Source organism: Lonchura striata, chromosome 1 (genome assembly GCF_046129695.1).
Source record: "Lonchura striata isolate bLonStr1 chromosome 1, bLonStr1.mat, whole genome shotgun sequence".
In the NCBI taxonomy this organism is placed as follows: Eukaryota; Metazoa; Chordata; class Aves; order Passeriformes; family Estrildidae; genus Lonchura; species Lonchura striata.
The window spans coordinates 12,630,145-12,648,317 of record NC_134603.1 but is presented as its reverse complement, the minus strand read 5'-3'; the positions used below and the strand labels follow the sequence as shown (position 1 = coordinate 12,648,317).

Genomic DNA, 18,173 nt, shown 5'->3' with positions numbered 1-18,173 from the left:
AGCACACTTGGTAACAAACGTCCCATCCTACCAGCTCAGGGCAACTTTCCTTATGCAGAGCACCTGTGATGGTTAAGACTGGAAAATGGCGCTGAGTTAAAGAAGCAAAGACCTACTAGCAACATGCCAGGACTGAGTTCCAATTCATTTAATTGCACATGGATCCTTAAAATCCTTTCTGTGGTCATCTGATGAACATGAAGTTAGAGATACCGCCGAGTTCTTCAGGGCCTCTAATTTTTAAAGTTAAACTGGGTGTCTATAGTGCCCACGGACTCGAGTTACCCAAGGGAGTTACAGAGGTTCAACAACTTGAACCAAACCAGAAGAAACTTTCTGCCAAATAATCCATGAAAACTAAGGAAGCTTCTGTAAGCAAAAGTAAGAAAATTCATGAAACAAAGGATTTCCATCCAAAGTTACCAAGATGCCTAACAGCTGTTGATTTATCAGTAGATTTGTTTGTTCCACACCTGCTTTGTATCATTTTTCACATGCCTCCAACAGAAAACAGAAAACAGAAAACACATTTTCACTTCTGGCCTGTTTTCCCTGACTTCTCACCTGCTCAAAAAGGAATACAGTTTAATTATGTAGACTGAGGATGATGATAATTGTATGCAGGTGAAGAAGGTTTATCATCATTGGAAGTGCAATAATTTTAGAAGCATATCTATAAAGTTTAAAGAACATTATGAAAGGTACAGGATGGACACATCCTGCTCTAGCTTCAGTATGGGTGTTTTAACCAGTAATACCAAATTTTGGAGTCCATAGTAATAATCAACTATTGCATATAATTGTAAATTCTGTACATAGCAACATTTTTTGGATTCCTCGGGGAGAAGGGAAATTTGATTTTCGTTCCTATGATAATTCTACTTAACTATCTGAATATAGCAACCATTCAAATAAAAGAGAATACTTTTTTCTTCATATTCTATTGCCTTGTACAACTTACTCTATTGTCTTTCAAAAGCTGAATGAGTCCAATACAAAGCCCAGATGAAGAAGAAACATATTTTGTTTCTTCTGAAATTGGCAGGAACAGAATCAAAGTGTCCAAAGAGACTAATTAAGATTTTCCTTCTAAATGTGCTTCATTTCACTGATCCTGTTGTGGCTCAGCTGGGGTGGTACAGAGGGGGATGTGGGTAGAAGTTTGTAGACCTTGATTTCCTCAGGCTATGACCTGTGAAGTCCATGAAGGAGCTCCTTTCACCTCTGTGGGGCAAGACAGTTTGCCTACAAACGTTTTGGAGAACATAGCTAATGAAAAGTAGGTAAGGGTCAAGCTAATAATCCAGAAGGACCACTGTGAGTTCATTTCAGCTGGATCAGGAAAACAGCTTGTGTTGGTTCAGACAATATCTGAACTTGAACATCAAATGAATGGAATTTCAGTTTTGATGGAAAACAGTCAGTTTACAATGTCAGCAATGAGTTATGCTAAAAATCCTAACAGGCCCCCACAACTCGGTGATAAAGGGCAACGTTCATAGGCAGCTGCAGAAGCTGTCAGGAAGGCCATGGCAGGTGCTGACCTGCCCTGTCCATCTGCAGCAAGGGAAGGGCTCAGATAAACTTGTGCACACCGTGCAGCCTCCTCAAATCTGAGGATGACAACGAGCTGAGTGCTGCAGGTGAGTCACTTGAGGGAAGGGATGTTGTCCAGAGGGAGCTGGACAGGCTGGAGGCCCAAGTGAACCCCATGGAGTTCAACAAGGCCAAGTGCAAGGTCCTGCACCTGGGCTGGGTAGGAGTGAACAGACTGAGAGCAGCACAGAGGAGAACGTGGGAATACTGGATGGTTCATTGGACATGAGCTGGCACTGTGCGCGCCCAGCCCAGAACACCAAACGTGCCCTGGGCAGCATGCAAAGCCCCATGGGCAGCGGGGCCAGGGAGGGGATTCTGCCTCTCTGCTTTGGTTACTCTGAAGTGACTCAGGGTCTCATCTGGGCTTTGCTGATGGATTCCCCTGCTGCCCTCCTGTTTTGTCTTATTTTGAAGGAAGATGATCTAGGTGGGGCTAAAAAGCTTAAATAAATGTAGCCTATACCAACCTTCAGATGATCTACAGAAGTGAGTTTCCAATTAAAACTGATTTTTTGGGGATGTTTAGACTTTTTTAGAGTGGGAGGACATGTGGAGGGCAGCAGGGGCTTCCAGTGGGTCCCAGGAAAGCCCAGGTGGGGCCTCAGAGCACTCTAGAGGTCAATTAAGTCCTGTGTGGCCCCTGCAGAGCCTAAGAAAAGCCCCAGGGCTTTCTGGAAGGCAACTCTGCCAGGTCAGAGCACCACGGGTAGGGATGGCAATGACACTCCTGCCAGGGCTGGTTCTGTGCATGTCCTCACCACGGGGAGCAGAGAGCAGGCAAGTGCCACTGCCCAGGGCATCGTCATGCACCAGGAAAGGTTTTGCAGGGCACCAGGAACCCGCAGCTGCCCCAGCTTTCACACCCTGGAACTAAGCTGGATGAATAGGCTGGGCTTGGTCAGGGTTTTCCAGTGTTCCCATGTCCCTTCCCCAGCCAGAACTAGCCCTGCAGGTCTTTCAGCTGGTGTCCTGTGAGCAAGTGCTGCCCATTAAGGTGGTTTGGAATGTGTATCCTGGTGCCCCGACACACAACTCCTGCCGGATCCCACTGCCGATTGCTGCCCACACTGGAGGCACACGGAGGAGCCTGTGCTCGAGGACATTCCCTGTGCTTCCTGCCTGTGAACTTGGGAGCATTTCACTGATTGTTTCTTCCACAGGCCGCTTCCAGCCACTTGGGAATTCACCTGACCTCCATGACTTCAAGTATCATGGGGAATGGCTTGGCAACTACACCAGCCAATTCCCTCAGGACTCTAGGATACCTCTCACCAGGCCCCACAGACTCAGGTTTGTTCAGGTTCCTCAGGTGCTCTTGACCCTGATCTTCTCTCACAGCAGGAGGGATTTTGTTTCCCAATCCCTGCCTTGAGAGCCAACTCAAGAGGCATAAGAGGAGAAGTTGCCAGTGAAAACTGAGGCAGAAAATTCATTAAATACCTCAGCCTTCTCCATGTCCAGTGTTACCAGTTTGCCAATTCTTCCACAGGCTGTTTTATTTTTTATTATTTAATTTGTGACACAGACAGTTCCCTGGTTGTTCTGCCTAGAAAACAAAGACCATCCAAGTGTTACTCCTCCCTCAACTACTGCACACCATACTCCTTCTCCTGTTCCAGGACCCTCACTAGGCTTGCCAGCTGCACTTCCATTCCTGGGGAGATGGTAGAGCAACAGATCTTGGAAATTATTTCCAGTGTGTCCTGTAATGGACAAGAAGGTGATGGGGAATAGTGAGCAGGTTGCTGTATGTCGTATCACATAGGAGGAAGGAAGGTCAACTGACTCATATCAGAAGAACCTCCCCAGGGCCAGTGCTCAGAGGGTCTGCCCTCCAGCATTCCAGCCACTCATCCTGACGCAGAATTACATCCAGCTTGATGGCAGTCCTGAAGTACTGTCAATTTTCTTCCAGTTTTCCAGAATTTCTGTCACAATGAACCTCATTTTACCTTACTGAACCCCCGATGACTGATGCTGTTCCCAGTTTTAGTACCTTCCCAGGCAGTGTGGATCCTGCAAGAACAGTTGGGGGAACTCACCCAGTACTGGCAGGGTCATATGCCATCACCACACTCACCAGGTGGGGAGCCCACAGGGTCCCACCTGGGTTCCCAGATTACTGTCAGAATAGGTTTGCTTGCATCTAGCTTACGTATGTGTACCAGAAAGAAGGCAGGAGAAGTTGGCGTTACCTAAAACCCCTCTGCTACTGCCAGCAATAAAGGTGCCTCTAAGCTGGGAGCACAAGCAGGACTCCCTCTGTGTTACAACCCTTGATTCCTCATTTTTACAATGACTGCCTGCTGATTAAAAGACAGAATAAATAAATTTTTGTTTTCCTTTGTTTCCTTGTGCAGCTTTTGCTTTTCCTCTATTAAACTGCCTTTATTGTGAACCACAAATCTTTTTTTCTATCCATCTTATTTTCTCCTTCCCTGTAGTTCTGCGGGGGGCAGGGGGTGATGGAGCATTAGGGTAGGTACCTGGCAGCATGCCAGGGTCAACCCAGTGACAGGATGACATGTTTTAATTTGAAAGAGGATACAAGGAAGATTATTTTTATTACTAGGGTGGTGAGGTACTGGAACAGGTTGCCCAGAGAAGTTACGGATGCCCCATCACTGGCAGTGTTCAAGGTCAGGTTGGATGGGGCTTTAAGCAACCTGGTCGAGTGGAAAGTTCCCTGCCAAACCCCCAGGCAGGAAGGTTGGAACTGGATGACCTTTGAAGTTCCCTTCCAACCCAAATAATTCGATGATTCTGTGATGAAAACTGTGTTAACCTTACTAATTACAGCACTAATGCAGTCCCTCACCTCAAAGCCAGCAGCACTCAAACACTCAACAGCAAGACCCATAATGGTGTTTGCAGACAGCAATCATTTCAGGAGCATCAGAACCAGCAGCAGAGGGTCCTTCCCAAAGCTCCAGTACCACAAACAAGTGTTAAAATAACAAAATCAAACCTCAGTAACTGTTAGTAGATTTTCCCTTGCAATTTGCAATACTAAAATTCACTGTTTAACTCAGAATGGAGTAGTGATCCATGTACTAATACCAACAATAACATAAAAGCCAAATCATGAAGAAATCTATTACAGGCAGATGTAAAATTATGCAGAAGGTAGAGGCAACAATGAAGCATTCAATGCAAAATGGAAATGCAAAGCCCCTCTAGAGACATGATCAGAAACAGAAAACTGGAGTTAGAAGAGGCACAAAAAAAGGAGAGGCAGGCCAAAAAAGGAAGAAGTGAAGTAGCTGAGATGAGAGATAGCCAGGCAAAAATGGGACAAAGGAACATTTTATAGCCCCAGTGCAATAAACACTGGTTATTTGGAACAGTAACTATGTGACACATTCAGAACAGCATTCATCTTTTCTTTGCAGTAGTTAAAATCAACATTTTTGCTTTATTATTGTTTTAGAAAATACTGCCTGCTCTTAAGAGCTAACACTTTTCTCTAACTCCTGGAAGCAGTGGGGAGTTAACCTTTGTGTTCCCAGCTTAAAAGACAGTGTCAAGTCAAACAATCTGGACAGACAACAGAAAGTTTCCAAATCACCTTGGCTAGCTGCTGTGTGTTTCAGACATTTCAGTCACAAAATGACAATGTTTGGCAAGTATTTAGTTTGCTGCTAAAACATTTCCAACGCTATTTGTGAAGCCAAATAATTTGGTGAGTTTCCATTAAGTATCTATATAGACCTGGTCCCATAAAAGCTGTGTTCTGATGTCCTAACAGTTGAAACAAAACAAATTACAGCCTTTTCATGTGGCTACTCATGACCTTCAGTTTAAGAAGAAAATGGGAGATGTCCATGTTTCATTTTTTTGCTGACATATTTAGCATTAAGCTTTCCACGTTTGCTGTCTTTGGTGTAAGATTCTCCTGTCGATGCCAGCATTGTAATTAATTTACAACACATTGTGGACAGTCTCTTCTGAAGAATTACAACACCTCTTAGTCTCAAAAGCATCCCCAGCCCTTCAAGCGGGCTTCATGGCCACCTGACTACAGCGCTGCACAAACGCACACAAAAGTTTCCGCCTAGCAAAGCGCACGCATGACTAAACCAAATCTCCTGTGGCACATGATGAGTGCACCAGTGCTCACCCAAGGACACCTGCCAAGTCACGGCCTTTCGTAACCAGCTGCCCAGGATGTGGTTCAATTGCACTAACTCACCCAACTATCAAAAGTAATTTGACATGGCTGAAGGCAATATTCCGTTTTTCTGGAGAAGTTTCAGTCAACTTAGCAGAGGGCTAAACCACACCAAGGGTTCAATCTTTTCATCAGTCACGCAGATGAAGGGATCGAGTGCACCTTCAGCAAGTTTGCAGATGACACCAAGCTGAGTGGTGCAGCTGACACACCTGGAGGATGGGATGCCATCCCGAGGGCCCTGGACAAGCTCAAGGATCTTGTGAGGTTTAACAAGACCAAGTGCAAGATGCTACACCTGGGTTGGGACAACCCCCAGTACCAATCCAGGCTGGGGGAGGAACAGACCAAGAGCAGCTGTGCTGCGACCTGGGGGTGCTGCTGGATGAGAGGCTGGCCATGTTCCAGCCATGGGCAGCTGCAGTCCAGAAAGCCAAAGCTGTCCTGGGCTGCATCTAAAGCCCTGTGGGCAGCAGGGTGAGGGAGGGGATTCGGCCTCTCTGCTCTGCTGTGCTCTGGTGAGACCCCAACTGCAGCGCTGCACCCAGCTCTGGGGTCCTCAGCACAGAAGGGCATGGACCTGCTGAAGTGAGTCCAGAGGAGGCCACAAAGATGTTCAGAGGGATGGAACACCTCTCCAAGGAAAGGCAGAGACAAGTGGTGCTCTGCAGCCTGGAGAGGGCTCTGGGGAGATCTTTCTAGTACATAAAGGAGGATACAAGAGGGCTGGAGAGGGACTTGTTACAAGGGCCTGTAGTCACAGGGCAAAGGAGAATAGATTCAAACTTAGAGGGCAGATTTGGTTTAGATATTAGAAAGAAATTATTTGCTGTGAGAATGGTGAGACACCAGAACGGGATGACCAGAGAGGTCTAGTGGAAGGTGTTCCTGCTTGTGGCAGTGGGGCTGGAACTAGGTGATCTTGAATGTCCCTTCCAATCCAAACCATTACATGATTCATGATAGCCTCCCTAATCAGAATTTAAAGCTTTAAAATTCATCTAAAAGTAGCAGATACAATTTACACATGGTGAATCATCATTCAATTGTGAATTATTTAAGGTTTTGGCACTCTTTAGTACTCCAGAAAGAAAACACAGGAACACATGAAGAAAAGGGACAGCAAAGTATGTCTAAGAGACCCCTAGTTTTAAACTACATCCATAATAGAGCACTTTTACAGAAAGATACAGAAAAATTAAGTCTCACAGTTTAAGAGAAGATGGGGGAAGAGCACACCATGTATGTCTGAAATGCAAACTATTTCAAGTAAAAGAAACTACAGGAGGATCTTTGCCCTCTTCTAAATGCCCAAAGCACACAGCACCAGTGCTTGAGAAAGCAAAGCAAAGTATTGTCACTGACAACTGAAAGCACAACAGACGGAGCTGGATGAGGCAGAAACAACACGGCCAGTTTTCACAGTGAAGATCATCCTTGCAGGCTTTTACAAAGGATATGATCTGATGAAACACTCTTCAGTACATATAAACAACCTTGTCAGATTTTCTCCTTCTCGTCTAAGCACACTGAACACAAGACTACAGCTTGCTGGATGCCTGCAACAAACCCTTGGCTTCAAAAAGAGAAAATCTCCTAGTTTTAAGTTAAATATTTAATACTGAGATTCCCTTCCTAAAAGATATAGAATTATTGTTATTGACAATTTCTCAGCATAAATACATTTGACATTTCTAGCTATCCATCTGAACATTAAATCACCATAATGTTAATAAAAAAATATTAAAATAATTACTTAAGAAAATGGCTAATTCCATGGCTCTAAATGCAACAACATCAAATTTAATACCAAGAAACTTCCAAACTGGACATCAGAAAAGCAGCTTCCATCCCACCAGCATTGCAGGCCTCAAAAAAATCACATGCACTTCAAGCACAGGTTGGTGAGGATTATGATGGAAAGCTACCTCTGAAAGCTGAAAGCTTGATTTTACACTGTGTTCCTTATAATTTTAAATACAAAAAAATCAGTAAACACAGAAAAGGATGCAAGATTAAGAGTTTAAACATGGAGATTTATATCTACTTAAAATAAATACAATGAGAATTCTTAAAAAATGTAATACAAACTTTATTGTATGCATCATGCCATAATCATTTGGAGATACAAGAATAAATACAACAAAATGTCTATGTTACTGAAGGTTGGAGATAAATGTCTGACTAAAATTGTCCATCAAAGTGACATAAATCATCTTGGAGATTACCAAACCATTTGATTTCAAATTCCATGACCGAAGCAGTTACCAGTGATGACAGTGCTGAAGGGCCTATGCATCTTACCTCACCCTGAAACTCCTCTTTTAGTTTTTCTGGTATAAGATCCTGCCCCATAGCCTGCAAAACAAGAGTAAGAAAGAAGGGAATCAAGAAATTAACTTGCAGAAAAAGCCCATCAAACATGGTATTAATAACAAATCTTTACAGGCAAAGCTCTTGTCACATGAACCACACACCATCCTGGAGAAATTTCCATGCCACGATGAAGTTGCCTGCCTTGGCATTCTGCATTCAGGGAGAGCTGAGACCAAAGCTCAGCACTCCACAACCCCTCCAGCTTCAGGCTGCACTTGCACAGGGGGGTTTCACTCTGAACAGCAGCAGAAATCTCAACTCCAGCTCTGCATTTAGTGCTCACCTTGCATCATCAATCAACACTGAACTGCTCCTGGGGCATGTCTGAGCAAGGGAAGCAAGGAGAGAAGTTTTTTTCCAGCCTTTCCCAACACGGAGGTAGCCTGTGTGCTACTGCCCTCTCATGGATGCCATCCCTCCGACTGCCTGCAGCCCGGCAGTGGCTTGGCTGTCACTAACTTAAAGCTGAAATGCTGACAGCAAAGTTAGAATCTAGCTGGCTTTATTTTGATCCTTAAGATTAAAGTCAGAGGCTCTTTAAATAGCACATTAAATATCTGTGAAGAAATTAAATGCAATATTGCTCTCCTCTGTTATTTTTTTAAAAAACCAGTACATTAAACAAAACAAAGAAATGCAAAAGGAAGTCTCTGACTTTTTCTGGAAATACTTAGTACTTTTTATACAAGTGTTTAATACCGCTGTGGCCTACAAAGTAATCTGCACTTCCATTTCAAACTAGTGATTCACTTTGGGGCATCTAAAACTCCTGAGATAAAATGTAAATCCCAGGAAATGCACAGTACTGATGCATCTGCAAATACAAGTCCAGTGAGAAACTTAACAACACTGCACATTCCTGAAAGGAGAATCTCGGCAGATCAGAGATCCACCTGTGTGACGCAGGCCAGGGCAACAGGCACCCCTGTCACTTCCAGATAATTCCCTGTGCTTCCTGGCACACTTAATGAGCTCAGGGCAGTGTCATGCTTTGAGCACAACCAGTCCACACAGAGAACTGAGACCCTGCACACAATGAAACATCTTCTTACTTTGGTCATCAACAGCAAGGAGTTTTCATCAAAACCAAGTAGAGCCACTTTGTCATCGATTTCTTTTTGGCATTTTCTGTTATTCTCTAGCACAAAGGAGAGCTGTTGTGACTGGGTAAGCTGAAGTAAAAGCCTGGAATGGGAAAGACAGTTAAAAACTGACACAGCTGGAAAAAGAGTAGGTCAGCAGACCTAAAAACAACCATAATGGTTAATACTTTAATTAACACTTTAAAACAGCTCTTCTTCCTGATTTTTGCCTACTGCAAAAAAAGTTATTCATCACACCATTCAAAAGTGAGGCTGGGACCTGTGAGTCATCATGTCCTTACTATGGCCTAACAAGACAGCAGCACATCTTTGCCTAAGTTGTGGATTTTCCAGTGTTGGACATTTTTAAGATTCAGCTAGACTGCGTGCTCGGCCATCTTGCCTAGATCATGATTTTGCCAAGAAAGGATGACCCTTGAGGTCCCTTTTAACTTGGAATTCTATCATTCTACAATATTTAACCAAGGGACTATTAGAACTTAGCAGTGTTGTTGCTGAAAATGTGTTTAATTCAAGCTTTATGCAAAAAGGAAAAACAACAAACTTTTTTATCCCATTTACTGAAGTTAAGTGAAGCTGGTGTTATAATAATGGTGTGTGGTTTTAAGGAAAAGACTCGACATCTGAGATGAAAACGTTAATTTGAACACTAGAAGCATCAAAATTTACAAATGTGAATTTCTCAGTTAAAATTTCACTGAAATTACAGATGGTTTGTTGGTCCCAAGCAAAAAAATTTAATTTATAAAGTGGTTTTGTTTCAAAATTTGCTTCAATGTAGTATAAAAAATAATGAAGTTCCAATGAAAATTAAACAAAAAATACTCAATTTTTTTTCAAAACTATGAGAGTCAATTATTCATGATGCATCAACAGAGAACCTTATTTCCTACAAAAAGCAGTGCTAACATCCCTTTTCCAGGTGTAATTTATCCTGCACATACATTTATACAACATCTAGATCCCACTTAAAATCCAACAGATCTGAAAATATTAGACAACCTGCATAAGCATTGGGCAGGGGAGAAGCTTATCCTGGACAAGTGTATCTGCAAATATAAACCACAATAACACTGTGAAACTGTGCAGCCAAACAAGGAAATGCCACCATTTATAACTGTCTCAGCTCTGAATCATACACACTGAAACAAGCAACACAAATTATTCATATAAATGTACCTTCAATATTCAATATCAGTATTGAATCAATTAACTTCTTCCGAGTAGCAATTAAAGTCTTCATCTCTTAGTCTGGAGTACAGTTATAAGCTACTCTTTGGGCTTTTTTCATTTCTTAAATCTTGCCCCAGCAGGCAGTTATAAAGTGTTCTCTGTAAACATTTCTGGACATTCATAAGATGCCTTTAAAAACATTCAATGACTGATACATTACTGAGAGGCAAGAGGGGGAAAAAACATCCAAGATTATTTTAATAAAACCAGTTCCTAATTATCTCTCTGAAAGATTATGTTTTGGGGATTTTTGCTGTGTGCAAGAGTTTTAGGATGAGGGAAAAGAAAAGGAAAGAACATTTTAATGCAGCCCTGTCAATCAGCTGTCACGGAGTTCATTTTCCAGCCTCATCCATTATGCAGATTGGGGTATCATTATAAAATACATTTTCACTCAAGCATGAAGCTTCAAGCAAATAAGACAGGTGGCACTCACAGAAGGAAGACTGGCTATGCCTTCCCTTTGGGCACTTCTGCTACTGCATCTTTAATACCAGAACAGGGAACAGCAATGGTCTAGCAGGAGCATTTGTTGAAGAACAGACCCTTTTGTATATAATTACTTGAAAAGATTTATAAGCTCATTAAAAAACTCTTTACTTCTCAGCTGTGCGTGACACTGGTTTACTCTTTCCACTCAGACTCTTCACAGCTACCACACTAAGTAGATTTTGCTTTTTTGATCTGAAGCAACAGTAGGGTGCTTCTAAGTTAGTGCTGCCAGCTCTGAAACAAACACTGAAATTGAAAATGCAAACTGAAAACAAAAACTGGGAAAAATATGCTCTTGACCAAGAGAACTTAACATTACTTTAAGAATAGATCGAGTTACCTTGCTCTAATAAACGAGGCACATGCTTTCATCCCAACTTTCTTTAACATGCTCTGCTTCCAGGCCTTGGAGTCTGCACATTTCTCTTTGTCCGTTTGTTCCAGTTCTCCTGAAGTGCAGAGGAATTCTTTCACTGCTTGGCTGCTGGGACAAGTCACTGCATTCTCCCCCTTTGTTTCTGCAGCGAGGCTGAACCAAGGGCCTTCTTTCTGGCCCTCTGATCTGTGAGGCTGCAAATTAATCTCTCTGCCAGCTAATGTTTTGAAACTGCTATTATTTACACAAACCTCTTCAGACTGATTTAGATTTGCTTCTGGAATGACCAATGAAGACAAATTCTGTAGAAGGCTCATATAAGCTTCAGCAAGTAACTTCCAGAACCAGGGATTGAAAGGATGTAAACAGATCAGTTGCTGCAGACTCAACATCTTTTTTTCTACATTTTCCAGACCCTGGTAAATGGCAAACTGCAGGTTGAGAACCGTCGTTAAGTGATCTGTGTTAGTAGCGCTGTTTCTCTAGAAACAAAAGATAATAGATTAAAACCAGGAGTAGAACAGAATTATCCTTCAGAGCCTAAGAAAATGTCTCCCTAAATAATGACATACAAATGTCACAAGGTAATTTTTAAACTGCACAAAATGATGCTTTTAATTTAAAATGATACAATGGGATACAGACCTTGCACAATCAAGCTGACAGCATTCCCTCTAGATGCCTTGTCCCAGTCTGAGGCAAGAAGGTCCTAAATGCTGTCATTTGTTTATGTGCCTTCAGAGTGTTCTACAGCTGCCTTTCTTTGCAGCATAAACACCTTTTATATAAAATAAAAATCATCAATAATATTCCAGCAGACTTCAGAGCCTCTGGACTTTTTCTTTTATGGCAAAACTCTATTTGTGGCTAGATACTCTTCTTGGTGGCAGTTTGGCAGCAAGTATATGGAAATAAAAGGGAGTTTTGAACTGTCACTTGTATAGTGGAAAGATTTAAGCACTCATTTATTCCCTTTCTTATAATTCCTATTACATTGCATTAATTCTGCCTGGCAGAGCATGATATTTAGTCCCTTCCAGGACTACCAGTTTCCCTGCACAGGGAGCTCATTGTGGTGGTACAGGGTGTTCCAGTTTCTAAAGAGTGATTATATCTGCAGTGACAGTTACCCTCTGTTTACCAAATACTCTGAGCACTGAACATCCTGAAGGATTATACACATGAAAATTATTTTTCCAGAAAATGGCCCGTATAGAAGAACTACTGGCAATGTTTTCATGTTCAAAGCCTAAAAGAAAGACTACACTATTTACCATTTTTTCTGCAATATCCAGAGCCTCCTTGTGCCTTCCCAGGTGAGATAAACACCGAGCCTGGCCCTCCTGGACATCACGCCTCATTGCAACGTTGCTGGCAGGTAAGAGTAGCAGGCAGTCTGAGTATTCACGAAGGGCTTTCTAGGAGTGTCACAGGAAGAAAAGCCAACAAAACAGGGAGAGATTTGCATTTAAAAGCAAGCCTGACAGCACATTTTTTTTTAGGACTACGGTCACAAAGGGAATTCAGAACCTGAAGTCCACATTTGCATTTCTCCAGACTCAGCTACTACCTGTGTGAGCAAGAGACAAGGTCCCAGTACTGCACAGCCAAGCCTAGATGGTGATGAGCAGCCTCAATTCCAACTTGTGCTGAGGCCCAAGCAGGATTCACCACACACCTCTCCACCTCCCTCCCACCATGCCTGATCCAGAAGGGATCATTTACTGCCCTGGGTAATACATGACACAAGGCATCTTTTCCCCCAGCTCAGTGATCTGAGTGCTCATCCTCAATCTGTAGGACTTTCTTTCAAAACCATGACATTCTCCATGGGAAGGTTTGAACCTGCAAGTACCTCACCTCAAATAATCAGTAAGTCAGAGAATACCACAAGGAAGGTGAATCTCCATTGTTCCTGTAGGCTGGTTTCAATGTACTTGAAACAAATATTAATTGGGCTACAGAAAAAGGCAAGAATGAGCAATACTTCTGCAGTTTAATGCTCAGGGCACTCACCAGGACTCCAATTAACATTTAAATACATTAAATTAAGCATTCAGTGAAGCTAAGTCTGGAATCTTGATTTCTCTCCCTTTGTGTAAGTGCTTAGAGAGAAGACTAAAGAGCAGCACTCATTCTCCCATCTCTCAAAATGAGTATTTAATTATTCCTTGCAAACCTTAATGGTTCTAACAGAAAGAGCTTCTAAATACCCTAAATACTTCCTAGCAAAATGGCTGAAATATTTTTCTTTCCTGATGCTGAGCTCACATTCATTCTTAATCAAAAGAGGGAGCTCCCCTCTGCCCAGTGCATGCAGCAACCACTGGTGGAAACGGATCACAGGATTGAGGACAACCCTGTTTGCCTTGTTATGTGACAAAGGGATATAACCTGGTAAGGTTCAGGTATTATGAATCCCTAGCAGATTCTACAGTCATCTATATCCTAAAAATGGGCACAGCTTAGATCACTGCTGTCCTTGACACTTCCTATCAAGTGGCCTATCCTGAAGTAAAAAACTGATGATGAGAGATTACTACCCCTATTTGCACATTTCCAGTCCCTTAAGATCAATGCTTCCAAATCAATAATTTTATATGCAATCAAGCTCTGCTTCTTGTTCCACCAGTGATCTAGGATAGCAGTAAAACTGAAAACATTTGTAACATGAATCACTGCAACAGTAAAAAGTTAGGAAGCAATGGTCTGTTCTATTTAGCAGCTACATATGACCACAGCCTGAGGCAGCTCTGCTACCCAGCACCCTTTTATGAATTCCTTCAGGGCATCTCAGCTGAGACTAGAAAATATCTGTCAGGTATACACAGGGCTGCAGTAGTGCTGAAATAACATTAGGATCAGTGCCAACTGAGGTACAAAAAAGATCTACAAATCCAATGGGCAAGGCAAAAGGAGTCAGAAGTCAGCTGGAGGGCTTTGAAATCAGGGAGCCTGTAATGCAAACCATAGGCTGGAAGAAGCTACACGTGAAACAAGGCCCGGGGATGCCGATTTCAACAAGGAAACCAGGTAACGAAAAACTAGACCCTGCAACGAGGACTGCAGAAGGCAGGAGAGCATCGCTGATGAGGAATGCGGCTCAGGACGTACAGAGAGGTGTGGGACCACTGCGGGCAGAGGTGCAGCCGGCCCTGGGGCCTGGCACAAGTCCCGCAGAGGCAGCTCCGCGCCCGGCAGGAGCCGGAGGGCACGGCAGCGTTCCTCTGGCAGCGGGGGGAGCTCTGGGAAAGGCGAGCCAGCGCTCTGCGCGCCCTCGCGGGACACGGCATATCCCGGGCGCTGGGCACGCCACGCCTGACTCCGGCTGCCCCGGCCGCAGGCACGGCCGCTCTGCTGGCGGCTGGGGCGCTGCCAAGAGCCCGCCCGCCTGCGATCAGTTCCGGGGCAGCGCCCGGGCCCGCCCGCTCGCCGCAGCCGCTCCCGCATGGATCGGGGCAGAAGGCAGATCCGCTCCGGGCCCGGCCCTGCCCGTTCGGCACGGGGCGGGAGCGGGACTGACCTGGCACGGCCGCCAGACCCGCAGCCACATCATGTACATCATGTACATCATGTACATCCTGTACATCATGTACCCCGGCAGCGCACCGGGGACTGCAGGACCGCCCCCTCCGTCCCCACAGCCTCCCCGGCCCCTGCGAGCGCCCTGGAAATACCTCGAAGTGCCGCTGCCGGAACGCCCAGTCCGCCCGGAACTTGCTGCTCGTGATCCCGCAGGCGCCTTCCCCGGCGTCAGCCGCGCTGTGGAACCACTGCGGGCACACAGAGCACACCCAGAGCTCACCCAGAGCTCATGAACCACTGCGGGCACACAGAGCACACCCAGAGCTCAAACAGAGCTCATGAACCACTGCGGGCACACAGAGCACACCCAGAGCTCAAACAGAGCTCATGAACCACTGCGGGCACACAGAGCACACCCAGAGATCATGAACCACTGCGGGCACACAGAGCTCACCCAGAGCACACCCAGAGCACACCCAGAGATCATGAACCACTGCGGGCACACAGAGCACACCCAGAGCTCACACAGAGCTCATGAACCACTGCGGGCACACAGAGCACACCCAGAGATCATGAACCACTGCGGGCACACAGAGCACACACAGAGCTCAAACAGAGCTCATGAACCACTGCGGGCACACAGAGCACACCCAGAGATCATGAACCACTGCGGGCACACAGAGCTCACCCAGAGCTCACCCAGAGCTCATGAACCACTGCGGGCACACAGAGCACACCCAGAGCTCACACAGAGCTCATGAACCACTGCGGGCACACAGAGCACACCCAGAGATCATGAACCACTGCGGGCACACAGAGCTCACCCAGAGCTCAAACAGAGCTCACGAACCACTGCGGGCACACAGAGCTCACCCAGAGCACACCCAGAGCACACCCAGAGCTCATGAACCACTGCGGGCACACAGAGCACACCCAGAGCTCACCCAGAGCTCATGAACCACTGCGGGCACACAGAGCACACCCAGAGCTCAAACAGAGCTCATGAACCACTGCGGGCACACAGAGCACACCCAGAGCTCAAACAGAGCTCATGAACCACTGCGGGCACACAGAGCACACCCAGAGATCATGAACCACTGCGGGCACACAGAGCTCACCCAGAGCACACCCAGAGCACACCCAGAGATCATGAACCACTGCGGGCACACAGAGCACACCCAGAGCTCACACAGAGCTCATGAACCACTGCGGGCACACAGAGCACACCCAGAGATCATGAACCACTGCGGGCACACAGAGCACACACAGAGCTCAAACAGAGCTCATGAACCACTGCGGGCACACAGAGCACACCCAGAGATCATGAACCACTGCGGGCACACAGAGCTCACCCAGAGCTCACCCAGAGCTCATGAACCACTGCGGGCACACAGAGCACACCCAGAGCTCACACAGAGCTCATGAACCACTGCGGGCACACAGAGCACACCCAGAGATCATGAACCACTGCGGGCACACAGAGCTCACCCAGAGCTCAAACAGAGCTCACGAACCACTGCGGGCACACAGAGCACACCCAGAGCTCATGAACCACTGCGGGCACACAGAGCTCACCCAGAGCACACCCAGAGCACACCCAGAGCTCATGAACCACTGCGGGCACACAGAGCACACACAGAGCACACCCAGAGCTCATGAACCACTGCGGGCACACAGAGCACACCCAGAGCTCAAACAGAGCTCATGACCCACTGCGGGCACACAGAGCACACACAGAGCTCGCCCAGAGCTCGCCCAGAGCACACCCAGAGCTCACACAGAGCCGTCCCGGCCCGCCTCCCGCCGCCCCGGCTCCTCACGCGGGGCTCGCAGTGCCTGGCGCCGCGCGGGGCGCCGCCGCCGCCCGCCCGCCGCTCCCGGCCCGGCGCGAACAGCGAATCCTCGAACTGCGGGCCCAGCGCCGGCTCCATCGCCGCTCCCGCTCCGCGCTGGGGGCGGAGCTCGGTCACCGCTCACCCCAAGGGAAGCGCTGCCAGAAACGAGCCGAGCTGCAGTCCCGTGCCTCGATAAATTTACTGCGTAATTGTGTGGGGGTGCCGTGTTAGCGTCTCGTCCTAGTGGCTGTGCATAGGGTGAGTGGGAATGTGTTTTGGTAACTTTTTCATTTAGTTTCACTTCTGCCTCAAAGCAGAAGATGTGAACCTGCTCTAGGTGACCCTGCCTTGTCAGGGGGTTGAACTAGATGATTTCCAGAGGTCCCTTCCAACCCTAAAAATCCTGTGATTCTGTGAAATTTCAGGCTTGCACCGACAGGCTTTCCCAGAAGACCGTACACTGTGCTATGGAAAACGGGGACATAGCAAAGTGAACGCTCATCCTAGACCTCCCTCAGGGTGTCAATACTCAGACACTGGCTGCTCATTGAGAGCAATACATGCCCCGGCTGCCTGCCCTTCCTCATGGTACTACTGTGCACAGTGTGCTGTGTTTTAAGGGTACTGCTGTGCTGTTTCCTCTCTCCAGTCCGTCCATCCAGGAAGGTTCATTTTGTCCCATCTAATCACCACTCAGGTTTGGAGAAGGCGAGCTGAAAAGTACTTCCTTAGCCTGCAAAATGGACCAATGAATTTGTCTATACCAAAACACCTTTTGGGGCCAAAGTAGTGCTTGTATAGGTGACTTTAAAGGTTTCCTTCTAGAAGACGTATAAAACATGGTTTACTTTTGTTCATTTTTTTTTTTTTTAATTGTGCTTAAAATATTCTTCCATACCAGCGGAGCTGTGACTGGATGTAGGATGACCTGGCATAAATGCCAGGGTAGAAACTCAACTTTGGTAGTTGGATTTGATCAGAAGAATAAAAGCAGATTGATGTTTCTTTCTTTTGTTGTAAACTTGCTGTTTGGCAAACAAGCCCTCAAGCACAGAGGAAACTGTTCAGCAATTAAGTCTGGAGGGAATCAGGAGTTTACTTGACATGCTTCAGTCTTCCTGTTAAAAGTATCAAGGTGGGTGAGGACAGTCGCTTGTATTTGCACATCAAAACCATCTGGGCTTCCTCCTGCCTGCAGAGAGGCAGGCAAAGCACATGGGGATCACACTGTGGAGGTTGGCACAAGAGTCTGAACAGTTTCAGCACTTGTAGTGCCCCTCACACCTTCCCTTTCCCCCTACTCCAGGACTGCAGGTCATGCTGCAACACACCGGTCTGATGAACAAGGCACAAAAATCCAGAAAGGCAAATAAGCAAAAAAAAAAAAAAAAAAAAAAAAAAAAAAAAAAAAAAAAAAAAAAAAAAAAAAAAAAAAGAACATGAGTAATCAAAGTGAAATGTGG

At 45.7% G+C, this 18,173-nt stretch overlaps 1 protein-coding gene across 1 annotated transcript; it reads right to left on the bottom strand.

Moving 5' to 3' along the window:
- Window positions 1-7,838: 7,838 nt before the first annotated feature.
- Window positions 7,839-16,806, bottom strand: C1H8orf76 (chromosome 1 C8orf76 homolog). Its single transcript, XM_077782200.1, has 6 exons — window positions 16,696-16,806; window positions 15,028-15,123; window positions 12,625-12,768; window positions 11,315-11,832; window positions 9,199-9,331; window positions 7,839-8,128 (listed from the first exon to the last, which is right to left on the bottom strand). The coding sequence occupies exons 1-6, from the start codon at window positions 16,804-16,806 to the stop codon at window positions 7,955-7,957; spliced, it is 1,176 nt and encodes a 391-aa protein (XP_077638326.1). The 3' UTR covers window positions 7,839-7,954.
- Between the last annotated feature and the right edge of the window lie 1,367 nt (window positions 16,807-18,173).